This window comes from Vipera berus (assembly GCF_964194415.1).
Source record: "Vipera berus genome assembly, chromosome: 6".
NCBI lineage: Eukaryota > Metazoa > Chordata > Lepidosauria > Squamata > Viperidae > Vipera > Vipera berus.
Window position 1 is genome coordinate 51783539 of NC_138208.1, and position 27930 is coordinate 51811468.

A 27930-nucleotide genomic window follows, 5' to 3' on the forward strand; every position below is an offset into this window, starting at 1 on the left:
ACCAGGAGTCCAAGAGCTCAGAAGAATAAACCTCTGGTCTGAGTGACTGACTGATAATGTTGATCCTGCAACATTATCCTGGGACAAGTATATTTGTTTTCATTCATGACGAAATGCCATATTTTGCACACAGCGTTGTGTTCAGAGCTTTTTTAAGAATGGTAATGGGAACGCAAGGCTTCCATTCCCACCTTTAACCCCAGACTCAAAATCAAAGGAACATTTGCCAAGTTTGGCCCCATCCCTTTTGGCAATATAGTATCACTGAAAGCTTTTTGCAGCTCACAGAAGGCCCTAATCCAACAGAAGTTATCTGCATTGGTTTTGATATCCTGTATCCCTCCCTCCCTTTTCTTTATGCCTTTTGTAGATATAATATTATCTTCAAAGGATAATCTGATTCTTTTCCTGCTTTAAAATTAGCCAGATCTTCTTGAAGATAATCTCTAATACAATGTGATTCTCTATAATACCTTTACAACACAATCCATCCTTACAAATCTATTCACAGATAAAATCCACTGAGTTCAAGAACCTTTAATCGTTGTTCTATCTCCAGATTCTTTTTGGGTGGGGAAGCAGGGAAATTCTATTACAAAGTATCATTCTGTTTAATCTTAATAAATTGTATTTTCTGGTCATCTTTTCCCTGAAGTTTAACTCATGAATGTTTCTTGTCTGTCACTTATATTTGAATGCTGCATGGAATTTAAAAACATCTAGGCTACCAGAAATATAGAAATAGACATGAAAAACATTTCATCAGCACATGTTACAGAATAAATGATCCATCAATCATTGTTTCTTGTTGCCCATGTAGGTTCAACAGCAAACTATTTCTAGGGAAAAAGCTGACATGGTCCTCACGCTGCCATTCTGCCCCCTAATGGAAGAAAAATAGAAAATAAAGAATCTTTATTTATAAAGTAAGAAAATGCTTCTTTATTACAAATATCTGTCTACCAGGGGTATGTTTATTTACCATTGCAGGCTACCAAATATTAATAAACAATTCAACTATTCATTAAATTCTGTTTTAATGAAGCTGTTTGGATTTTATGTAATTTCTACTTACTTTACAAAGAAGAGCACATATAAAGTTCCTTATTGTCTGTTTTACAGACCAAATTTTAAATCTTATTAAATTTTTGTCCTTGCCTGAGGGACTATCCCATTAAATGCTGTACAAGGACATGTATAGGGTTTATATTTAAAGTGGGGCAGCATACATTATCTCCCCATCAAATAATTTAAACAGCATAGTTCTTAAACCGATCTATATGGTCCTGCATTTTGGGACACCAAAAACATTCAACTTTCAATGGTTATTCCATTTCTGAGAGAAAACAACTGATTCTATTTTAGGCGTGATTGCTCAGCATTGCCATGTATGACAAATTTATATCCAAAGGAAGAGTGTTTTAAATAATGAATGTATATAAACATATATTCATATACCCTTGTAAGCTTCTCTCTAATTAGATAATATATAAGTATTCACATATTGTTTCATTAATCAATTAGTCTATATCCAGCTTTTTAACTCATCCAATATTCAAAGGCACTTCCAATCTAAAATCAAGTATAAAAAGTTAAAAGCTGATTTAAAATAATTAAAGTATTAGTGGATAATCTAAACAGCCTGGATGAAAAGGATGATCAATTTCAGTTCAGAAAGCAGAAAGAATGGGAGCTGAACTCATCCAGCATTAGAGCATCTATGTGACACATCCAGGATCTGGAGTTGCATCTTCAAAGATACACACCTGAGTTTTAGCTGCCTTTCCACCAATAATCTGAATTGAATTCCTTGTTAAATTTTGTGTTTTGTACTCTGTGTTTAGGATGACTTTAGTCCATGCTTATTGGAATTTAGTCTTGGAAAATTGAAATAAGTTATATCTCTAAGTAGCAATCAGCAAAATATTGTTGGGTATCTAGGGTCAAAAAGAAAAAGGAAGAAGAGGAATCTCATTCTCTTTGTCTCAAGTTCATCTTCCCCAATCTGATTGTTTCTAGATGTTTCCTCAGGGTCTCTGGCTGTGAGTTCTAAGAGTTGCAGTCCCAACGTTTCTTCTGAATGCCGTTTTGATTTGGTCTCTTGCATAAGTTGAAATAAGTAAAGAAAGAATGACATTAACAGTACATTGCAAAATATTTCTTTTAGTTAAACAAACACCGTATTCCTCAAGTTTTTTTTGCTAAATTCTTTTCCTGATTTACATGAATCATAGAAGTAGCGAGGTGACTTATACAGGTGACCTGTGATGGGCACACAAACACACAGGTGACATTTAACTTACTCCCATTAGATTCTTTATACTAGCCTTTTCCAGCCACACACCCGTCATTTGTGCTGGACCGCAACTTCCATCACCAAGCTATACCGCCTGCAATATGGCGTTGTGTGGCTGCAGTCAAGTTGTGTGTGTGTGTGTGTGTGTGTGTGTGTGTGTGTGACAAATTCTGCATTCCCATTTGGAGAGAAAGGCTTTAAAATCGGGCGCAACTGATAAGACCTTCCCTTTGGCGCCGTCTGTCTCACACACCCTTTGCCCCTTCTTTCTGCTTCAGGAAGCGTGAAGCACAGCGCAACTAATGGGGGGGAATCGCGTCAGTTTCGCTCCGAAGAAGAGGAGGGGACGGAGCAGGCGGGCGGACGCTGGGTTAAAAGAGAGCGGCTGCTGCGCGTTCGTGACATCACCCCTCCCTGCTTGCTTATATACTTAGGGGACATCCGGAGCTCCCTTTAGGGTCCAGTTCTTTAAAAATCAGCTCAAGGCAGCAGCCCTTTTCCTGCGCCACTCTCTCGCGCCCAGATAGCTTGCCTTTTTGTATATGGACTTCACTTTATAGAGGGAAAAGGGAGAGCGCGGGTCGCAAGCATGGTGAAGATGCAGCTGGTGTGCGCGATGCTGCTGGCCTCCGCTTCCTGGAGCCTGGGGTCAGGTAAGCTCCGAGGTGCTCTCGCTTGCTCGCTCGCTCTCTGGCGGGGCTTCCCTTCCGATTGGGAGAAGGATTTGGGCTAATCCGACAGTGCTGCTACTATGGGAGGAGTTTGTCTTGTCCAATGCAGGGAGGCTAATGTCTGGTCAATTTCAAAAAGTTAGCTTAAAATATAAAGCAGTTCTTCTAGGGTAATTGCTTTGAGAGAGAACCTGTTGGATTAACATGTGACAGACACATGCAAATTTCTACAAAGCGTTTATAACCGGTTCGTTTATCAGAATTGTATCTAAACATACTACATGCTCTCTTTCTGAAGAGGTTCTTTGAGGAAGACCATCCTGGGACAGGGGCTAGATTTACAGACTTGTTGAAATGCACCTGTAAATTAGCACAGGGTAGAGAAAATTCCATGCATCCACTCTCCAGACTTTTAGATTCTGTATTGGACTGTGGAAACAAGCCTTGAAGAGCAGGAGGAAGATCTGCAACCAAGATAACCATCAGATAAAAAGAGGCAGAAATGTAATTTGAGAAAGTATCTTAGACTTAACCCTCCTTGGTTCTCTTCAAAATAAAGGTAGTAGAGGGGAGAGATTGAAACTTGCAAACTTCTGTTCCTGTTATTTTATAATAAAACTAGCATTAGCATTTATGACTTTGGTTTGCATGGAGTGGTCTAGCTATAAGGGATTACAGTTTCCAACTCCCATCTTGGACTTTTTCAGCTGGAGTTTGTGGAATAGAGGCTCACAGTTCATCATAGATTTTCATGGATCAGTTTTTCCTAGCATGTTGGAAATACAATTCCTAGCATTCTGTGAGTTGTAATCCAGCAAATATGAAATGCATTACATGGCAGAAGGCTGATAAACATAATCCAGAGATGTTGGGAGATGTGGATGCACAAGGTTTGTTACATATCTATATCATGACAAGTTGAATTAAATATAAAAAATGGGTAGACTGAGGTTTGTAGGGTTAATATTGTTGCAGACCAAAACTCCAAGGTCTGCCATTCACACCAGAAATAAATTAGCAGGGGAAAGAAATGGAATGAATATTTCCCCCTATGCACCTGTAAGTGCATAATAATACAAATACAAAGCTCATTCCTCCTCCTAAAGCTGTTCTTTATACACCAATAATTATTGGACTAGATATCTGCTTTTAAAAAAAATGGTATAAATAAATGTACTTGTAGTAGTCTATAACATGCACCCGCACCTCCCCCATAAGCATATATGCTTTCATACAAATACATGAAGGGAATAGAATAGAATAGAATAGAATAGAATAGAATAGAATAGAATAGAATAGAATAGAATAGAATAGAATAGAATAGAATAGAATAGAATAGAAAATAGAATAGAATAGAAAATAGAATAGAATAGAAAATAGAATAGAATAGAAAATAGAATAGAATAGAATAGAATATAGAATAGAATAGAAAATAGAATAGAATAGAATAGAAAATAGAATAGAATAGAATAGAATAGAATAGAATAGAATAGAATAGAATAGAATAGAATAGAATAGAATAGAATAGAATAGAATAGAATAGAATAGAATAGAATAGAATAGAATAGAATAGAATAGAATACCTTATTGGCCAAGTGTGATTGCACACACAAAAAAATTGCATCTAACACATAAGCTCTCAGTTTACATGCAAACAACAAAGTGATAAATTATAGATCATAAATCATAAGATGCAATCATAATCATAAGATAAAAACAACAAGTGATAAATCATATCAATAGGAGAGAGCAATAGGAAAGATCAGAAGGTGTGAGAGAGGAGAAGAGCATCCATGGACAACACATTGCGCCTGTTGGTGACTCGTTAAAGAGCTTTCTCTTTTTCTGGGCTCATTTTCTGGGGTCCTTGTGGGGAGGATGGTGGAATTGATTTAAGGCAATGCCTATTGGTTCAGAATGTGTATGTTCATATATTCCATATCATAGTTTCTTCTTCAAATCTGGATCACTGCAAACCCTGAAAAATAGATCCATGAAGTATATTATTTCTCATTCATCTTCCACCCTTATAGATACTTTTTAAAAAATTCAAGCACCTACTTCTCACTTGATTTCTTTTATTTTTCTGACTTCCCATTATCCTGGCAACATTTTATTTTTTTAATAAAATATAGTGTTTTATGCTTTTTGTGAACCATTTGTACTATAGTGCATTTAAAGTGCATTGATATTTTTTAAAGAGACAGAATTTATCACTGGTTTTCTTGCAACAGAGTGAATATATATATATATATATATATATATATATATATATATATATATATATATATATATATATATATATATATATATATATAGTGTGTGTGTGTGAGTGAGTGAGTGAGCTAGTACCATTTGCTGTTTATTGGTTAGGAATATACTATTCATTACTGAGCCGATCCAACTAAAGTTACTAATAACTTGGGTCTATTGAAATACATGGAATAACAGCAGCAGCAACAAATCACAAGAGTATAGCTATTTGTATCAACTGGACTTATTTTCAATCTGCATAGGACTGTTATTTTGTCACTTACAATTATAGTCAACTATAGAGTTTAGATGACGATGATGATGATTAGATAAAAACATAGTTTTCCTTTTAACATATCATCCTGGCCTGATAGATTTTGGGGTTTCACTTGTTTTACTATTGCTTTACTGTATACTTACCTTTGCTCTGTACACCGCCCCGAGTCCTTCGGGAGAAGGGCGGTATATAAAACAAACAAACAAACAAACAAACAAACAAACAAATAAATAAATAAATAAATAAATAAATAAATAAATAAATCCTTCTTTTATTAAAACATTCTTTGTCCTTCTAACCCTGAACATGGCAAATTCAAGGAAATTCAGTTAAACTCACTGAAACTTTAAATCTCTTTTCATGCTACATGTACAGTATCCATTGTTAATAATACATCAGTATAAAATATATGAATATTTCTGTAGCTTACATATTCCCCGTAGAACAGGGGTGTCAAACTGCTGGCTCACGGGCATCATATGGAGGCCACGCCCACCCCAGTTCAAGCAATGCAAAAAAAGTTGCTATACGTTGTGACACATCACATGACGTGGTGAGTTTGACACCCATGCCATAGAAGACACCTGTTAACTGGCTTCCATTGAAAGGATGTTTGGAATTATTCAATCTATAAAAACATAAGAACTTCTTTTAAATATGTACAGCACATGCTGTCAGTGCAGAAGTATCTTAATTTAAAATTAAATTAATTTCATATCCTATGACTTTCCCTATTGGTGATCACATCTTTAAATGTTTCAATTGACAAATAATAAATTATTTTCATTATTATATATGTTTTTTCCCCAATGAAATGGCATAAATTAACCAACATACATTAAATAAACCAGCTTTTGCCAAACATTTATTTTAGTCAGTTCTTAACCCTAAATTACCTGTAAGGGATATTTCTAAATGCTATATGTGAAATCCAAATGCTAATGATTTATAATGCAGTAGTAAACATGTGTTTCTGTTTAACTTGCAGATTCAGAAGAGGAAATGAAAGCCCTAGAAGCTGATTTATTGACTAATATGTATACATCAAAGGTAATGCTTTTTTTGTCCCCCACTTTTAGGATTCAGGAATACTCATAGCAAACATATATATTTAAATGTATAACAATACTATACATAAATGTTGAACATAAGAAATAAGAAAAAAGGGCCTTTAAATCAAATACAATACATAAGAACAAGTGCGGGTAAAGAGACAGTGCCAAATAATATTTTATTTTTTGTATTATGGATATATTGCTTAACTAGCTAGTACATTCCCACCAGCAAGCAATTATGGGATAGTATCAACTTATTGGCAGAAGTTATATTTCTAGACAGAATTTGCTTGATAAAAGCTATGTTAACCTCAAGTCACATAGCAATATTAGCTTTTTCTTGTAATACAAATTGAGCACACCAAAACAATGAGACCTTTACAAGGAATTTTTAACTTTATCCATACAATGCATGCAATGGGGTACCCCAAGGTTCTGTCTTAGGCCCAGTACAGGTAGTCATCAACTTACAACAGTTCATTTAGTGACCATTCAAAATCACAATGACTTATGACCACTTTTTACATTTATGACCATTGCAGTGTCCTCACAGCCATGTGATCAAAATTCAGACGTTTGCCAATTGAGTCATACTTATGATGGTTGCAGTGTCCCAGGGTCATGTGATCACCTTTTGCAATCTTCTGGCAATCAATGGGGAAACCAGATTCACTTAACAACCATGTTACTGACTTAAAAACTGCAGTGATTCACTTAACAAGAAAGCTCATAAAATGGGGAAAAATTCACTTAACAACTGTCTCACTTAACAACATACATTTTGGGGTCAATTGTGGTCATAGGTTGAGGATTACTTATACTCTTCAACATCTTCATAAACAATTTAGATGAGGGGATAGAAGGGGAACTCATGAGATTTGCAAATGACACTGACGGGGGGGGGCATAGGCAACACCTTAGAAGACAGAGTCAAGATGCAAAAGAATTTTAACAAATTTGAATACAGGGCCCTATCCAACAAAATGCAATTCAGTAGTGAGAAAAGGCACTTAGGCAAGAAAGACCAAATGCACAGGTATAGATTAAGTGACACCTGGCTCAACAGCAGTAACTGTGAGAAGGAGCTAGGAGTCCTAGTAGACAACCACAAGTATCAGCCAACAGTGTGCTACAGCTGCGAAAAGAACCAATGCAGTTCTAGGCTGCATCAACAAAGGGATATTATCAAGATCACGTGAAGTGTTAGTACCACTTTACACTGCTTGGTAAGACCACACTAGGAATACGGCATCTAGTTTTAATCATCACAATACAGAAAAATATGTTGAGACTCTAGAAAGAGTGCAGAGAAGAGCAGCAAAGATGATTAGGAGGCCAGAGGCTAAAACATATGATGAATGGTTGCAGTCTAATGAATGGTTGCAGCCTAATGAAGAGAAGGACCAGGGTGTGACATGATAGCAGTCTTATAATATTTGAGGGGCTGCCATAGAGAAGAGGGGGTCAACTTGTAAACAAGGAAAGATCTAATGTAGAATTAAGGGGAAATTTCGTGATGGTGAAAACAATTATCAGTGGAATGGCTTGCCTCCAGAGGTTGTGGTTGCTCCATCACTACAGATTTTTAAAAAGAGAGTGGGCACCCATTTGTCTGGAATAGTACAGGATCTCCTGCTTGAGCAGAAGGTTCAACCTCCAAAATCCCTTCCAATGCTATTATTCTGTGAACACAATACATTTGGTGTGCAATGGAATTTTGATGTCCCTCATATTTGATCAAATCATGTCAGGATCTCACAAATTCAGAATGTATAACATATGCTTTGACAAGCATATAGTTTCCCCTTTGCCAAATCATTTAAATACACTTTCATCTGTGATTTGAGAATGTAAGCAAATTTTCAATATTTTGCTGTCAAAAAATGTACTGTATTGCATAAACATGAAATCCTGTTACGCAGCTGGTAATATTTTTCCAGGAATAAAAAAGACAGAAAAGGATGTATTTCCTCTAGATTTTGGCAAACTGCAGTCAATATTATTATTAATTTAGGTTCATCAGTGAAAATTTGGATGACCATTATTTATAACATTTCTAGTTCATTGCATATTTCTGTAATATCATATTCTGCATCCAGTAATGGCATTGGTTACGCTAGAATATACTATTACTCCCCTTATTCAAAAATGAATAAATGTCATCTCTTTCTCGTTAGGCTTATTACAAAGTAAGTTTCTTTTCTGGAAAACATAAAGCATTCACTAAATTAATAAGAATCCTATAATACTGCAATCCAGATGATGGGCAGGACAACTAAATCAATCAAGTTGTTCTGTTGCAAACCATCAACTAAAAATCAAATTATCCACTTCCATCTTTATAGTTTCATATTAACAGAATATTATAGATTAGGAAATAGCATTTTTTTTCCAAGTAAGAAATGTGAACAGAAGCGCTAAGAAGACAAATGTGATATGTGGCTCGATTTATACAAAATTTAAAATAAAAAAACTCTCTTAAACCCATAGAAAATGACCATTAACAGGTGCCCCATGTTTTGAAGGGCAACAAAGGGCCCCAAAAGATAGCAAGAATTCACCTTTCAAGGTGGGAAAGTTGATCAGACTGATTTTTTTAAGGTTTCACAATCTATGTTCTCAGGCACTTAATAATTATATATATTAGAGAGCTCTGCCATTATGTAAAGGGCTGCAAGGTAAATTGGGTATTTAAATAATATGTGATCTGTCTGTATGGAATTGATTTAAATGTCACATTGTTGAAAAAAACATATGTTGCAATTAAGAACATAATGAATAATTAAATGAAAGCATAATTTCCTGGATTCTACATAAACTCATAAACCTGAACTTTGTACAGCCTCCAATAGTAAGAATGATACTCATACAGTGATGCATACATATAGAAATAGGAACTAAACAAATACTTGAACAGATTCTTCTCTTCGGTGAGGATTCATGTAAAGCAACACTTTTAAGCTCCTTTACAGACCCTCCCAGTTTTAAACAACAGAGAGAAAACAAATTGCTGTTGTAGAAAATAGCCCAAGGTTGGGTTGTAGTTCTCTGAACTTAGTTTTCTATTTTTGCTACCTATCTAGGCAATATCTTCAAATGCTATGATCTTGGAGAAAATTGATTCTCCAATCAATCTCTGACTTCTCCAAGGTCACTTCACTGAAGATTTTGCCTAGGCAGGCAATAATCTGTCTGAAAATGAAAATTTGCTGTTGTAAGAGGTACTTGATAAAGAGAAACATGTTGCTTTCATGCTTTGATGAGGTGGAGCACCCATCCCATCATACAGCCTTTATGCACATGCATGTACAATAAAACACAGGATTGCACTATTTTATTTCACATATTAGTTTCAAGTCACCTAAGATATGCAGATGATACCACTCTAATGGCAGAAAGTGAAGAAGAACTAAAGAGCCTTGTGTTACGTGTGAAGAAGGAGAGTGCAAAACCTGGGTTGAAACTTAACATTAAGAAAACCAAGATCATGGCATCCAGCCCTCTCAATTCCTGGCAAATAGATGGGGAAGAAATGGAGGTAGTGACAGATTTTATTTTCCTGGGCTCCAAGATCACTGCAGATGGGGACTGTAGCCAAGAAATTAAAAGACACTTGCTCCTGGGGAGGAAAGCCATGGCAAATCTAGACAGCACACTAAAAAGCAGAGACATCACCCTGTCAACAAAAGTGCGTATAGTCAAGGCTATGGTCTTCCCAGTTGCAATGTATGGCAGTGAAAGTTGGACCATAAGAAAGGCTGAGCGCCAAAGAATTGAGGCCTTTGAACTATGGTGCTGGAGAAGACTCCTGCGAGTCCCTTGGCCTTCAAGGTGATCAAACCGGTCACTCCTAGAGGAGATCAACCCTGACTGCTCTTTAGAAGGCCAGATCCTGAAGCTAAAACTCAAATACTTTGGCCACCTAATGAGAAGGAAGGACTCACTGGAGAAATGCTGGGAAAGATTGAGGGCAAGAGAAGAAGGGGATGACAGAGAATGAGGTGGTTGGATGAAGTCATTGAAGCAATAGGCATGAGCTTAAATGGACTCCAGCAGATGGTAGAGGACAGGAAGGCCTGGAGGAACGTTGTCCATAGGGTCGCGATGGGTCGGACACGACTTCGCAGCTAACAACAACAACAAAGTTTCAAGTCAACTTTTATGTTTATATAATAAATAGAATGTGTAAGGTTTGGTTGCATTTTGTTCAAAGTTGTTCAATGTCTCCATCTGCCAAGAATCAATATTAATAAACAAATGTTCTGAAAATGAGTAATTGTTGTTCAATATGAAACTGACATGGAAAGTTTCAATTTCATGACAGAAACAGACTATTTGGGGTGGGGGTGGAGGTAATCTGATGAGGTCAAATAATCTTTAGAAAGCTTTAATTGTTTCTAAATAAAATCTGTTACACAAATAGACTTCAGTTTCCTAAATGCTATTTGAACTCAAATGAACCCCAAATGAAAGAAATATTATCAAAAATAAGCCATTATTATTTCAGATTTTTGTCCATGTAATTCAGTTTTCTTTGAATTGTGCTAGCTCTTTAGTATCTTAGACAGATGATACATGCTTCCATAGTAAAATTGCAATAATAGCAATTTCTTCTTTTTTGATCCTTAAATTGAGATGTACTGGCTTTTTGGGGCTTAATCTTTGTTGAGCAAGATGATCAAAATTAGGAATAATAATTTTCTGTTTCTAGCAATGCTAGAAAAATATTTATCTTGAGATTAAGCTCAAAGATCTGTAGCTTCTATAGATTGCCAAAGAAAAGTAGAAAAACTTTCAGAAAAGATGGCTAATATGTGGAGGAAGAAAACTTAGAGAGAGCAAGGAATCAATCCTAAAAGAAACAAATTGATTTTATTAAAAAAAAGAAAAGTGAATTGATTTCATCAAAAAGGCAAACCAAAATATGCAATTAATGTAACCATTAACATATAGTGTCTAGATTTATTCAGCAAGACACTGCAATATTTTATTTTGTGTTTGTTATAAACAGACTAATACCGGTAGTCCTTGACTTACAACCACAATTGAGCCCAAAATTTATGTTGTTAAGTGAAACATTTGTTGTGAGTTTTGCCCCATATTATGACCTTAGTGTGAAGTGAATCATTGCAGTTGTTAAGTTAGTAACATGGTTATTAAGTGAAACTGGTTTCTCCATTGACTTTGCTTGTCCCTGGGATACTGCAGCCATCATAAATATGAACCAGTTGTCAAGCATCCAGATTTTGAGCACAGGGATGCCACAGTGGTGATAAGTATGAAAAATGGTCATAATTCACTTTTTTTTTCATTTTAACTTTGAATGGTTACTAAACAAACTGTTGTAAGTCAACAATTACCTGTAGTTTTGTTCCGAAACATACAAGACATGATGTATGAGTTTGTGTTTATCTGTTTTTTTGTTTCTATTTACCGGTATGTGCCCTGAGAGAAATATAGAAATGCCTATGGCAAAGAAAACATTCCTCTTAGGGTCAGATGCCCTACTTTAAGTAAAGTGAGTTAGCTATCTTTAATTACCTCTAAAAGTCTATGCAGTGCAGCAGCAAAGGCTGCTTCAGATTGTTCCCCTAGGTTCTTTTTTCCCTAGCTGTGGAAAATACTGTAGCTATGTGTATCATGCATCCATTAAACACATCTGCTGCTTTCTATCCTATTGCTTGCATTGAAGTTAGTTTTAACTCCTATGGTTGCTCAGCATGTGGTCTTCCAGATATTGCTGAACTAAAACTTACAGCAAACCAGCAGAGTGGCCAACACGATCATCTCCTCAGTGCCAGATTTCAAAAGTAAAATCTTGTTTATTCATTAAAAAAATGAACATTTTTTAACATTTTTCCTTCTTAATAGAGAAGACACAGTCTTTCCCATTCAGATAAAATATTGACTGTTAGCATATCAAACCCAGTTAATGGCATTATGAAGTAGCTGTTTTATATTCACATATATGTTTTCTTAGGGAGACTGAATATTTTGGGTTAGCCACTAAGTCCTGCAGTTTTCTGAAACTGAACAGCATAAAGTGCCAAATTCTACTATCCTTTGCCTGAAAAGGATGGCACATACACTGTGAGAGAAAAAAGAAGTATTAAAGTAAACCATGGAACAAGAAAGCTGTCAACGTAGTCAAACAATTCAGTTTGGAACAGTTATAGATTTTAAGAAATTAGATACGATTTCTGGCAGGATTATCAGGATATTAAGAAGGCATTTTAATTTAAGAGGGAGGGATATGAGGTTGAAAAAAATTGGGAAAGTTCTATGAAAAGTGAGTAATTGTACCATATTTTTTTAAAAAAAATCCACTATAGTATTAAATGTTTACTAATAAACATGATGGTTATCGTCACAAACAAATTCCAAAGGGTTTTGTTGTTTTTGTGGCAGTGAATGGGGGATTATAACCAACTAAACGTATATTTATGTCTTTACCAGGGACATTTTGTATACATAACAATAAAAGAAAATGAAAGTGGGGAGAGGAATCAAAGTTCCTACATATCTGCATAAATTGTTCATATTTGAGTGTTTCAGCAGTTTGTCACAAGACTCTTTGAACCATAATATCACTCAGCCTTTGGGTGATTTGAGCCTCTGTGCTTAACTTTTAATCATATCTATATTATCTGTATTTTGGTTAGCCCTCATTAAAATGTAACAGGATCATTTTATCTCTGTACTTCCTTGGGTATTATTTGTGAATCCAGGGGTTGTAAATAGAGATAAGTTTGGGGAAAAATGAGTGTAAAAATTATTTGGACAATTAATGTGGAAGCATTTTATCTGAAGAGCTTCTAAGTAAAGAGGAAGGTGATCTTGATTCAATCATTTGTCAGCTTATGCTAATGTTCCACTTGGAATAAAATAGTCCTGATTTTAAGGCTTTCATTAGTGTCATCTCTCACCTTTGAAATCTGGTCAGTTACACTTTAATTTCTAACTTAATGTCACTGATAATCAAGGATTGTCCCTTCCTATCATACTTAAAATTATAATTTGGTGTCAGTTTTGGGGATCCACATTCGAAGTTTTGAAGGCTAATTATGTACTTTGAATTAGTCTTTTACATAAATATTAGATCCTATCAGCTGATCACCCTGGGATATCAATCCAGGATATCAAGCAACCTTACAAAGAAAAAGAATATTTAACATCAATGTTCCAAAATGTATATTATTGATTGTCATGTTTGAAAGCTAAGAACATCCATTTATAGCCTCTCCTTTTAAGCAGGCTCCAATTTTAGACTTTAGTTTTATTTATGTGATATTCAGCATTTGTATAGTAATAATGAAGCCATGATAAATACATGGAATATAAAAAGAATTTGGTTTTGGAAATTTCCCAGTCTCCTTCACTGTATCTACTTGACACCTGCTAAAGCTTTTCTGCAAAAGGAAGGGAAGATTGGAAAAGATGAAGCAAGATGAGTAAGGTTGGGGTGACCAAGGGAAACCATGCAAAATCAGGGTTGCATTTAAGATCTCAGAAAGAAAAATTCTGACCTCTCCATCAGTTCTAATGAGAGATGCACTGATAGCTAACAGGTTTAATTCATCAACCAATAACCACTGAGCTTCAAGAGCAGCTTAAAGGACAGAAACAGAAGTCCAAAGAAACATGAGAAATGGAAAGGGGGGAGCGGTGGGAACCATCTGTCACAGGCATAATAAGTTATTGTACCTTAAGGGATGCGGTGGCTCAGTGGGTTAGGACGCTGAGCCTGTCAATCAGAAGGTCGGCAGTTTGGCGGGTCGAATCCCAAGTGCCGCATAACAGAGTGAGCACCTGTTACTTGTCCCAGCTTCTACCAACCTAGCAGTTCGAAAGCACGTAAAAATGCAAGTAGAAAAATAGGGACCACTACGGTGGGAAGGTAACAGCGTTCCGTGCGCCTTTGGCGTCCAGTCATGCCGGCCACATGACCACGGAGATGTCCTCGGACAAGCGCTGGCTCTTTGGCTTTGAAACAGAGATGAGCACCGGCCCCTAGAATCGGAAACGACTAGCACATATGTGCAGGGGAACCTTTACCTTTACCTTACCTTGACTTAGATGTAGCAATTAAATGTATCATATGACTTTGTTCTGTTTTAAAATACTCTTGCTAAATTGAGTTATACTGAGTATTGGACATTGTCAGACTTTTTGTATATAATGTCCTTTTCTCCTATTTTTTGCCTTCACAAACAACCCTTTGTCTGGCCCAGAAATAAGTGAGCTTCTGTGACTGAGGATTTGCAAGAACCTGGGTCTCTGTGCTCTATTAAAGCACCTTAAGAGCTATAGTGATGCAGTGGTTAGAATGCAGTATTGTAAACTAACTCTGCTCACTGCTGGGAGTTTGATCCTGACTGGCTCAAAGTTGACTCAGCCTTCTATCCTTCTTAGGTGGGTAAAATGAGGACTCAGATTGTTGGGGGCAATATGCTGAGGTATGCAAACTGCTCAGAGAGTTCTGTAAAACACTGTGCAGTGGTATATAAGTCTAAGTGCTGTTGTTATTGCTTAACCACCACCATTGCAGTAGAAGAGAGGAGACTCTGATTTCCCCCTTGGCAGTTTCCAACATTGTTCTATAGCCCCTAATCCTGAACTTCCAGAAAGGCTTTTTGATGCAAATGACTCTAGGACAGAGGACATGGCTGTGAAATTTTCTTTTCAATAATTGATTGTGTCATTGGATTCAGGGGTAAAGAGGTGGTGATGGTGATAGTGGGAACTAAAACCAAATAGCTTATGAGAGAGCAGCTTAAGTCTGAGGTGAGAGCTGTTTGTGCAAGATATTAAAAAGTTCATTTTTCCCAGTCATTTCCTGCAGTTCTTGTGATGAATATTAATACAATGAAAAGACCTTACACTTCTGAGGTTTGATTGTGGCAAGGTAATTATACTATTAAATGCAGTCTAAACGTACCCATTTATTATCTGCAAACATTATAAATTACTTTAGTCATTATTATAATGCCTGGATTATAATTGCTCATTCTTTCTAGTGGAAAAACAGCACCTAAAGACAACAAACAGAAGAATTTATAAATTTATTGAAAAGCTTGCTGCTATAGAGAGCTAAAATGTATTTTGCTCATATTTTGCATATTGGAGAGATATCTCTTCATAATTAGAAAGAAATAAGACATTATTTATCTCATTCAGAATATAAGGGAGAAGCAGGAAAGTATATAGAACAATTGGCTAGGTATGTATGGAAGATGGAAGCGTCAAGAGGAAAAGTCAGCAAACGGTCAACTTACTGATTACAATTAAAACATGACAGAACTTTCAAAAATAGCCAATTTGTTATTCCATATTTTTGAATGGAACATTAGGATATTTCAACCATTTCAAATTTATTTCATTTTAAATGCTTTTATTTGCTTTAAAATATTTTCAAATATAGTTTTTAATTGGAAGGGCCCTTATTATATTCCACACATTCATACAATAGTTCCTAGCTCTGAAAAGATTGCTCATTTCTGCTCAGTATCCAATAGTTGAGCTTAATTTTAAGGCCTCATTATTGATGTCTTGCAATATATGTCTGTAACTTTATAGCTTTTTATGTATATTAAAGTGTCTGCATATTCAAAACATTGTTAGTTCCATACTGGTCTTTCCCCAGTCTATACTTGTCACGTGCCATTCATAAAAAGCTTGCCACACAGAAAATGCATGTAGATGCCAATGCGCAACACATTAGATGTATCCAGACAAACGTTTTGCTAGTCAATCTCACCCGGGGATTCTCTGAGTTACATTCCAATGAAATAATAAAGCATTTGAATGTGGGACCTTCTCTCAGTCCTACATTGGGAGTTTGTAAAATTGGCAGAGCTGGGGGAGTCACGTGCCATTTATTCATGATCTGAATGCTGCAAAAGACAAAATCAAATGTAAGATATTATTGTGATTAAACCAGTACAACATTTACTATATATCATACTGTGGGTCCAAGGAGAAATACCAAGAAAGAGGGCATTATGGCATTAAGAAAGAGTGAAATACTCTTAGAACCTTTTTTGCATACAAATGACTAATGTAACTTCTTGATGCCAATATTTCTCCAGAAAAAAATCTGGCTCATCATCTTTTCACAATATAGTGTTGGAACATAGTTTATCATGCCAATAGACAAGAATACACCTGCTGAATAAGTAAAATGTTCAAATTAATCACATGTTTCCCACATTGTTTCTAGAGCAATCCTATTTTATTATGGAAAAAAATACCTTGGGTTTTTTATCATCAGAAATATTTAATTATTTAATGCCCTGTTTTGAAATCACAGGAGAGACATATTCAAATTCTCTACCATGTTGTGCCAATTTTCTATCATCAAGGAAGAGATTTCAAAACATTGTTATGCTAATTTGTCCCTGCCTAGTAGACTAGTTGACAGTATGATTAAACTTTTGTTGTTGTTGTTAGTTGCGAAGTCGTGTCTGACCCATCACGACCCCATGGACAACGTTCCTCCAGGCCTTCCTGTCCTCTACCATCTTCTGGAGTCCATTTAGGCTCATGCCTACTGCTTCAGTGACTCCATCCAGCCACCTCATTCTCTGTCGTATGATTAAACTATGTACTGCAGTAATAGACAAATCCAAGAAACAATTCAAAATAGAAACAGAGTTATAACCTAAAATTATGTTTTGAATTCACGGAAATGTATTCATTCTGGAAAATGTAGGCACATAGATAATCTGTTTTATATGGATTTCTTCAATATCTGAATTTATCCCAGGTGGGAAGACTATATGATTTTTAATGACACAGTATGAATACCAGTTATTTAATGCTATGATCATTTTGTATAAAAACAAAAAACCAAACCACATTTCAGTAAAAATATAGCTGAGTTTATTTTTTCTACCATGTACAGAAGTCTCCCCTTGCACTGGGGAGGGTGTGGATGAAGATATATTAGCTAGGGAGGGAAGAAGCCTGCTAGTTTTCTTTCATAATTAATTCATTTTTCTGAGTTACAGCATTATTCATTATTAATAATCTGAAGACTTAATTGTGCATAGCACTTGGTCCTAACTGCATCGTCAGAAAGCTAAAATTTACAGCTATTGAAGTGTAGGTATGACTGTTAGAATAAAGAAGAATACAATTTTTATGTAGATGAGTTGAACAATAGTTCCAGTTATGTTCCTGCTCAGATTCTGGATTTTGCGGAAAAGTGTTTCATTTAGTTCTGTAAAATATTTTATACATTTTTCTATCAGTTTTTATTCAGTTTGAATGAATGCAAATTCTTTTAAAGAAGAAGATAATTTCAGTGCATAGAGATCTTCAACGAGTTTATTTTATCATATGGTTGTTGACTAGTGTGTCTGTAAATATTCTTTCACTGTAGGCTGATCTTGCTCGTGGCCTTCACCTCATTTTCTCAAGCTTCATTCAAATCCCAAGGAAAAGAAATGTCATAAAAGAACACCTTCCATAGCACTTTTTCAGTGTGGAAACTGTTAATTCCAGCATGGCACCAGAAAAATGGAAGAATGTTTGAGAGAGGGAGAGGGAGAGATGGATGGATCGATGGATGAACAATAGATAGATAGATAGATAGATAGATAGATAGATAGATAGATAGATAGATAGATAGATAGAAAGAAAGAAAGAAAGAAAGAAAGAAAGAAAGAAAGAAAGAAAGGATAGATGAGACCTATTGTAGTACAGTGGTTAAGGTGCTACACAAAAGCTAGAGTATAGAAACATGTCCATACCCTTCTATGCAGATTCCTCCATTCTGCAGTAGAGTCATGTGGCTAAAAATATAGACATAGGCATAAACACAATATTAACAGTAGTATTATCTTTCAAATAAGCTCAAAAAGGCCATCCAGAAAAAAAACCCTGAATGTATGTCTGAAGTAAAGTAGAAAAATTGTTTTCATGAGGCAAGGAAGAGCAGGACAAACTGAATTCAGCACATTTGTAGAATCCCATGTTGAAGAATATTGCTACATAGGAACATAATTTCTGATTTGCAGCCTGAATGACAGCAATAAAGACATTCTTCACCTTTAGAGTCACTGAGGCAAGGACAGCAATTCAAACTGCAACCTTACATTTTAAGTGGAGTCTTCACAATGAGAGGTTAAGAGCACATTCCAAATAGTGTAATACCGGTACCTTGATTTATATATATATAAATGCATATATATATATATATATATATATATATATATATATATATATATATATATATATATATATATATATATATATATATATATATATATATATATATATATATATATATATATATATATATATATATATATATATATATATATATATATATATATATATATATATATATATATATATATATATATATATATATATATATATATATATTTATTAGTTTTTATAAACCGCCCTTCTCCCGAGGGACTCGGGGCGGTGTACAGAGGAAGGAAGGTATACAGACCGAACAATAAAATAATAAGAAACACTAATGAACACAAACTGGGACCCCAATTAACGTTATCATGCCAGGCCAGCCTGCTGGAACAGGAAAGTTTTTAAGTCGCGACGGAAGGTACGGAGGTCAGGGGCCATCCGGATTTCGGTTGGTAAGGTGTTCCAGAGGGCTGGCGCACCCACTGAGAATGCCCTCCCCCTGGGGGCCACCAGCCGACATTCCTTGAGCGGTGGCACCCTGAGGAGGCCCTCTCTGTGGGAGCGCACAGGACGGTGGGGTGCTGACATCGGCAGAAGGTGCTCCCGTAGGTAGTCCGGACCCATGCCATGTAGGGCTTTGAATGTCATTGTTAGCACCTTGAACTTCACACGGAAGGCAACTGGAAGCCAGTGCAGCGCACGGAGGAGAGGTGTGATATGGGAGTATCGGGAGGCTCCCAAGAGTGTCCGTGCCGCCGCACTTTGCACCAGTTGAAGCTTCCGAGTGGATCTCAAGGGCAGCCCCATGTAGAGAGCATTACAATAGTCTAGGCGAGATGTCACAAGGGCATGGGTGACTGTACGTAAGGAATCCAGGTCCAGATAAGGCCGTAGTTGGCGAACTAGTCGAACCCGGGAGAAGGCCCCCTTGGTCACAGCTCCAATGTGGTCTTCCAGGGAGAGCTGCGAGTCTAGGAGGACACCCAGGTTGCGGGCCCTATCAACAGGGGGAAGCGACTTGTCCCCAATGTTAAGCAGTGGGACGTTCTGAATCTCCTGGCTTGCCGGTACGTACAGCCATTCAGTCTTGTCCGGGTTCAGTTGAAGCCTGTTTCTCCCCATCCATTCCCGGACCGCTTTCAGGCAGCGGGACATCACGTCTAGGGCATCACTGATATTGTTAGGAGTTGAGATAAAAAGCTGGGTGTCATCAGCATACTGATGGTACCCTACTCCAAAACTGCGAATGATCTCACCCAGCGGTTTCATGTAGATGTTGAACAGGAGAGGCGAGAGGACCGACCCCTGAGGGACTCCGCAAGCGAGAGGCCTCGGGGTCGACCTCTGTCCCCCTGTCAGCACCGACTGCGAGCGACCCTGGAAAAAGGAGGAGAACCAACGCAGAACCGTGCCTCTCACTCCCAGTCCCCTGAGGCGTCGCAGCAAGATACCATGGTCGATGGTATCGAAAGCCGCCGAGAGGTCTAATAAGACTAGGACAGAGGAATGGCCCCTGTCCCGGGCTCTCCAGAGATCATTCATCAGAGCGACCAATGCCGTCTCCGTGCTGTAGCCCGGCCTGAAACCCGATTGGTACGGGTCTAGATAAACCGCTTCATCCAGGATCTGAGGAAGTTGGTGCGCCACCACGCTCTCAACAACCTTCGCAAGGAAGCGAAGATTGGAGACTGGACGAAAGTTATTCAAAGAGGATGGGTCCAAGGTGGGCTTCTTGAGGAGAGGTCTCACCACTGCCTCCTTCAAGGCGGTGGGGAAGTGACCCTCACTCAGAGAAGCAGAGATGACCGCAAGGAACCAGCCTCGTGTTGCCTCTCGAGCTGCATAGGCCAGCCAGGAAGGGCACGGGTCCAGTAAGCATGTGGAGGAGCTCAACCTTCTCATAATCCTGTCCACTTCCTTAGGAGTTACAGGATCAAATTCTTCCCAGATGACGTCGACAAGACTGTCCATGTCTTGTTCTTCCATCTCAGCCCAGTTGGAGTCCAGACCAGTTCGAATCCGAGCGATTTTATCCAGCAGATATTGACCAAATTCCTCGGCTCGACCCTGCAAGGGTTCCTCCCTCACCTCTTGGTTTAATAGGGAGCGAGTCACCCTGAACAAGGCAGCCGGGCGATTATCTGCGGACGCGATGAGGGTGGAAAAGTAGTTGGATTTTGCCACCCTTATCACAGCGAGATAAGACCTGGTGAGGATTCTTAGTCGCAATCGGTCGGATTCGGATCGACTGGACCTCCAACGGCTCTCTAGGCCCCGTCTCCGACGCTTCATCTCCCGGAGCTCCTCGGTGAACCATGGGGCTCGCTGGGATCTGCGCCGGGTCAGAGGCCGCAAGGGTACAACTCGGTCCAGAGCCTCCGTGGCTGCCTTTTCCCAGGCTTCCACTAAGGCTTCCACCGAGCTGTGAGCAGGGGGTGCAAGCGAGTCCCTAAGCGCTGCCTGGAACTTATCAGGGTCCATTAGGCGCCTAGGGCGGTACCATCTGACTGGCACCGTGCACCCACGGTGGGGGGTGGCAAGGGGGAAGTCTAGCCGCAGGAGGTGGTGATCGGTCCATGACAGGGGCGTAATAGTTGTGGCACCCCCACCGACATCATCACGCCACCGTCCAGACAAGAACACCAAGTCTGGGTTGTGGCCTCTCTCATGAGTCGGCCCAGAAATTATTTGCAACAGGTCCATGGCCGTCATGGAAGCCATGAACTCCCGAGCCAGTTCGGACGATCCTCCCAGGGACGGTAGATTAAAGTCGCCCAAGACCATGAGTCTTGGGAATTCAACCACCAACCCTGAGAGGACATCGAGTAGCTCGGGTAGGGCCGCCGCTGCACGATTAGGTGGTAGGTACGCCAGCAGCAGACCCAACTGCGCCCCTGGACCGAATCTCAGTAGGAGAGACTCACACCCGACCATCTGAGGGACGGTGGTCTCTTGCGGGCTAAGGGATTCCCTGATGATAACTGCCACTCCCCCGCCCCTCCCATGAGCCCGGGGCTGGTGCAGTACCTGGAAACCTGGCGGGCAGAGGTCAACCAGAGGAACACCCCCCTCTGGGCCCAGCCAGGTTTCCGTGATGCAGGCCAGGTCCGCATGCTCACTCTCCACTAGGTCACGAATGAGGTGAGCTTTGTTAGCTGCGGACCTTGCATTCAGGTAGACCAGCCTTAGCATGGGAGGGTGCGCACCTTTGCTCCCGGGTCCTCCGGGGGAGAACAGAGGGTCGGAGCGTCTCACCGCCTGTACAGAGCGGAGATGACACTCCCGGTGACGATACGGCCCTCTGTCTGTGCACCTTCTGCCATTCCCCACCATCCTAGGGATGGGACGTTTGTCAGTACGCCACTGGGTGTTATCGGCGACTGGTCCTCGTTGTACGCCGTCGCGAACGGCCGTGGGCCTGGCATGCGTTATGGTGGCTGGAAGGCGTGCCTTTCCCACGCAACCATAGTCTCCCTCCCCCCTCCCTAACCCCACAAAAAACTTAACTAAGAACTTAATCAGGGGCCTCTTGTTGGGCTTATGCTGGAGGCCCCTGACCCTGCCCGGCCATCTCTCAGAGGCCCAGTGGTTGGGCCCGTCATCAAGATTGGATGTGATGCAGGCGGGTCGCACCCAGGAGAGTGGGGAACCCCTGAGGGCGTGCAGTGCTATGCTAGAGTATTGAACAAGCATAGTCATAGGTGGTTCCGGGAAGGCTGTCCCCTGGATGGTGAATTTGCAGGAGGGTCGAGTCGGGTAGGTGCGTATCTGGATCGTCGCCCTGCCACTGCCACTTGGCCGGGCGAACCCCCAGAAGCAGGCCCATCCTCATCCTCTCACGATGGGTTGTGTCTCTGCTTCCGGAGGTGGTCCAGAACGTACTCTGGGTGAGGCATACCCCATAGAGCTCTCACCTCTATGGGGTAGCAGGTGTAAGGCCCAGCCACTCTGCCACTGTGGCTAGCACCCAGGCCCGTTATGTCCTGTGGGGAGAGAATGGGCAAAGATGGCTGAGAGTGGGCAGAAGGCAGGATGGAGGGATCCATTAATTGGCGTCAGCTCCGGTGGTTCAGCCGCCCCAAACAGTTCCCTCCCTGATCCTCTGGGCGTTGTTCCCGGCCGCAGTTCCATGGCCCCTATTGGTAGAGGACCGTCCAGAGCGTGGCCTCCCAGAGGTACGGGAGTCCCTGGTGTCATGCCCCTGGTGTTGCCGTCTCCGATCAAGGTGTCTCGAGGAGGTGGCTCGGGCCGTCGCCTCCATTGTCCAGCGTCTCCTTTGGTGTGAATCTTTCGGAGGCACCGCCGTCCAGGGGCAGCCCGCGGTGGTCGAGACGCCGCACCGCTGTTACTAGCGTCTCTGTCAGGGCCTCTGTCAAGGCCCCTCGGAGGACGGTCGACCAGGGCCCAGAGCAGCTGCCTCACCGCCCATGTCTTCGGTGCTGCCGCTACCGTTGTAAAGCTGGTCTGCGGCGTCTCCTTGAGGATTGTTGCAACGGCCGTAGCGGTACAGGGGGCGGGTCGAAGATGCCACGCCGTCAGTGCTACCGCCGCTGTCAAGGCCCCTGGGTGGCGAACGACTAGGCCTGGAGAAGCAGTCCCGGCCGCGGTCGTCTTCGCTGCCGCCTCTTCCACCGCCCAGCTGATCCGCGACGCCTCCTCTGATCCTCGGAGACGCCGCCGCTGCCCGTTGCTGCTGCTGTTGGTTTCGTTGCCGGCGCCTCCGCCGCACAGCTGATCTGTGGAGACGCCGCCCTTGCCCGGTGATCGGCATCGGAGGAGACCGCAGACCAGGGCTCGCTGGGCTCTCACCGCCGAACATGCCGCCGCCACCCGGGAGCCGGTCAGGGGCAGAGCAGAGCCTTCGGCCCCTCCTGTATGGCTGCGAGGGCTGCCGTGGTCCAGGGCTGTCGTGGTCCAGGGGCGGGCCTCTCGACGCCGATGCCGCCGCCTCCGCCACCCAGCTGGTCTAGCTGGTCCGCGGCGTCTTCGTCGATAGTCCGGAGACGCCGCCGTCCCCGAGAGCCGGTCAGGGGGCCGGGGCAGAGCAGAGCCTCCGGTCCCTCCTGGATGGCTGCGACGGCTGTCGTGGTCCAGGGGCGGGTCTCTCACCTCCGGCGCCGCCGATGCCTCCGCCTCCGCCACCCAGCTGGTCCAGCTGGTCCGCGGCGTCTCCGCTGATAACCTGGAGACGCCGCCGTCACCCGGGAGCCGGTGGGGGGGCCGGGGCAGAGCAGAGCCTCCGGCCCCGCCTGGATGGCCAGGGGGGGGCCTGGAGACGCCCCGCCGCCACCGCCATCGCTGTTGCCAGGCTCCTTGGATCATCGACCAGCCTGGGGGCTTGAAGATCGTCGCCGCAGCCGCTGCCATCCTTTCCGCCGGGGCCTCCGCCGCACAGCTGATCGGCGGAGGCGCCGCCCTTGCTCGGCAGTTGACAAGCGGCAGAGGCAGGGCGGAGGGTGCTGGCTCCGTTTATAACGGTCGCCAGCGGCCCAGGCGGCAGGGCAGGGATGTCCTGGCACCCCTGCAGTTGTTTTGGGAGGCAGCGGGCGGCATAATTACCCGGCTCATTTGCCCGAAATTCTTGCCCCACCCCAGGGGTCCATTGACGTCCCTGGGGGGCTCCTGGGGGGACGCCTTACTGTTGGGGGCTACGGAGCTCTCCCCAGCGCGTCCGCCATCTTCGGAGCCGGCAAAAAAAAAAAAAAAAAAAAGGGTATGACTGACTGATGAGAACATAAAGAGTTCGAAATGATCATCTCAGCCTCCCAAAAATTCTTTATTAGCAATTTGAATAATTTGCATATATATATATATATATATATATATATATAAATATATATATATATATATATGTATATATATATGTGTGTGTGTGTATGTATGTATGTATATGTATATGTATATATATGTGTGTGTGTGTATGTGTATGTGTATGTGTATATGTATGTGTATATATATATCAACCAACGCCTCCTGGAAGATGGCCGCTCGCAGCTGATCGCGGAGATCAAAGGATGCGAGTTTGGCATGGAGCCCTGCAGGGGGCTGCTGTTCCCTAGCCCGGATGGGTGACAGGACCCTCCGAGGCTTTGGTGGAGCCCGTAATGAGCGCCAGCAATAACAACGGGGCGGTATTGGAAAGGGATGGCGAAGCGGCAAGGAGGCAAGGCTCCCGGACTCGAAGGGGCCAAGCGGAACGGCCCGATCAGGCTGACGGTCGAATTACAACGGCCGAAAGCAACCGGCGGCACCCTACGGCAACCTGTAAAGCGGCCGAGGATGGTCGGGCTGCAACGTGCAGTTTGCAGCCTTTTCTGGCTCGCTCAAACCAGCAAAGAGCATATACCAGCCGGCAGCTGCCGATGGGATCTTGCGGCGGTCCCCAAATCAGCTGTTAAGCGGCCAGCTTGGATGCGAGTAACCGGCGGCACCCCGCGGCAGCCTGTAAAGCGGCCGATGATGGGCGGGCTGCAACGCGCAGTTTGCAGCCTTTTCTGGCTCGTTCAGACTGGCAGAGAGCATATACTAGCCGGCAGCTGCCGGTGGGATCTTGCGGCGGCCTCCAAATCAGCTGTTAAGCGGCCTGCTTGGATGCGCGGCATGTGGAAGCCTGCAACGGACATACAACGACCTGATCGATCTCCCTTCGATAGACAAACGGTCCGGCCCTGCAGCGACCTGCGGAGGAGCTGTAACGACCTGGGGCTGCCTACAAAGGTAGCCCGGACGGCGAGGCTCCAGAATTGGTGGCTGCTGCCCCCCATCTGCCCATCTATAAGATCTTCGCGCTCCCCCCCCACGACAGAGGTCTGTGGGATGATGGCCACCGTCTGTAGGCTAGAGCGCCATTTAAAACCCTCCTATATCTGGTCTGGAGGGCGGAATTCACCAGGGACCACCTGAAGCTTTATTTGGAGGTGGGATGTGCCGAAAGGCCCCCGAGATAGCAGTTATCCTCTCGGGATCATACTTTAAGTCCAGATAATCCCTCCTTCATTTTTTCACCGGAGACTGACTACAGCCCCTCGGTCGCGATGACATCTTAGGCATGGAGATAGATGAACTACCACCGCTCATCACCGGAGCTACGAAGTTATCCACCAACAGACTATGCTAGCATTCACCGGACTCTCTCTCCTCCTGCGACCTACCCGGAGCTGGATGGTGACCCCCTGAGATCCTGATCACTGTGAGAGGGTGACCATGTTCTCAGGAGCCACTACTTCAGCTCTGTGGTCTTGATATGTAGTTGTTCCTACCAGCTCGTCCTTTACTCCTATTTCCACCTCTGATGGCTTACACCAGAAGTGAGCTACTTGCCCTGAGAGCTTCCCCACTCTCTCAGAGATGGCCATCAGACCTACGCCGCCGTTTCCTTAATGACGGGTCCTGGGACCCCGAGAGGTGGCATGGCGCCAAGAAGAGGCTCTTGGGTTTTCTTTTAAAAATTTTTGAAGGGTTAGGGAGGGGGGAGGGTCAGGCCCAGCAAATCGAGGGGAAGATCCCACCGGACCTGTCTCAGCCTAAGTTGGCCAATGGTCGCGGCAATATGAGGGCCATGGAGAGTCTTGTAAACCAGGGGGATGGGACAGGGATACTGATCCCCACAGTAATTGGGAATGGCAGCAGATGGAGGAGCAGAGGGTCATATCGTATTCTGAGATCACGCCCACGCTATCTTCTTGCTGTGGCGCGCTCTGACCCTCTGGCTCCCGCTTGCTGCCCTGGGGAAGAGGGAGGTCTGACTCCTGAGCTCAGGGTGATCTATTTTAATGCCAGGTCTGTTGTGAATAAAGCTCCCCTCATCCATGACTTGATCGAGGAGGAAGGCACAGACCTGGCATGCATCACGGAAACCTGGCTGGGCCCAGAGGGAGGGGTCCCTCTGACTGATTTATCCCCCCCAGGTTTCCGTGTGCTACATCAACCTCGAGCTCAGGGTAGGGGAGGTGGCGTGGCGATCGTTATCAGAGAGACCCTCCATCCGCAGGAGGCCACTGCCCCTCAGATAGACGGATGTGAATCCCTCCTCTTAAGGTGGGGTCCTGGTGGTCAGTTGGGCCTACTTCTGGTATACCTCTCTCCAAGCTGCACAGCAACGGTTCTACCCAAGCTACCTGACGCCATCTCAGGATTGGCGGTCGAATTTCCAAAGCTTATGGTACTGGGAGACTTTAATCTACCTTCCCTGGGCAGTGCATCAGAAGTGGCCCGAGAGTTCATGGCCTCCATGACGGCCATGGACCTTACTCAAATTACTCAGGACCCAACTCACGAGGGAGGAAACATGCCGGATCTAATTTTTGTCTCTGGGCAGTGGCTAAATGGGCTGGGTGGGGTTACTCCAACATCACAACCCCTTTCATGGACAGACCACTACCTCCTGCGGTTGGGCCTCCGTCACGTCACCCCCCGATGTCAGGAAGCGGAACCGACCAGGTGGTTCCGCCCCAGGCGCCTGATGGACCCAGATAAATTCCAGATGGCGCTTGGACCGATTCCCACCTCCCTCTCCCACAACCCGGTCGAGTCCTTAGTTAATGCCTGGCAACAGGCTGCTTCGGAGGCGCTCGACTGCGTTGTCCCTTTGCGGCCTCTGACCCGGCGCAAGTCCCGACTCGCTCCTTGGTTCTCCAAGGACCTGCGGGAGATGAAGCGCCAGAGAAGGGGCCTAGAGAGCATTTGGAGAGCCAGTCGGTCTGAGTCTGACCGAACACAGTTAAGATCCTTTTCTAGATCCTATCTTGTGGCAATGAGGGTGGCAAAGCGCACCTACTTCACCACCCTCATTGCGTCCGCAGATAATCGCCCGGCCGCCCTATTTAGAGTGGTCCGCTCCCTTTTAAGTCAAGAGACGGGAGAGGACCCCCTACATGGACGGGCTGAGGAATTTAGTAAATATCTGGTGGACAAAATTGCTCAGATTCGGGCTGGTCTGGACTCTGACTGGGCAGTATCTAACGAGAGGAAAACGATGAAGTTGGCCAAGTACATTTGGGAAGAGTTCGATCCTGTGACTCCGGATGAAGTGGACAAGATCATGGGGAAACTAAGTGCCGCCACATGTTTGTTGGACCCGTGTCCCTCCTGGCTAGTCTATGCTTCTCGGGAGGTTACACGAGGCTGGCTCCTAGCAGTTATCAATGCCTCACTGAGTGAAGGGTACTTCCCTGCTGCCTTGAAAGAGGCGGTGGTAAGGCCCCTCCTCAAGAAACCGGCACT

General features: G+C 42.7%; 1 protein-coding gene across 1 annotated transcript in view; it reads left to right on the forward strand.

Moving 5' to 3' along the window:
* Positions 1–2894: 2894 nt before the first annotated feature.
* Positions 2895–27930, forward strand: part of NTS (neurotensin) — a gene marked incomplete at both ends in the record, with an annotated part of 30405 nt that continues 5369 nt past the window's right edge. Inside the window, 2 exons of the mRNA XM_081330534.1 lie at positions 2895–2949; positions 6486–6547. Coding sequence (XP_081186660.1) covers positions 2895–2949; positions 6486–6547 — 117 coding nt within the window. The remainder of the gene's footprint in view (positions 2950–6485; positions 6548–27930) is intronic.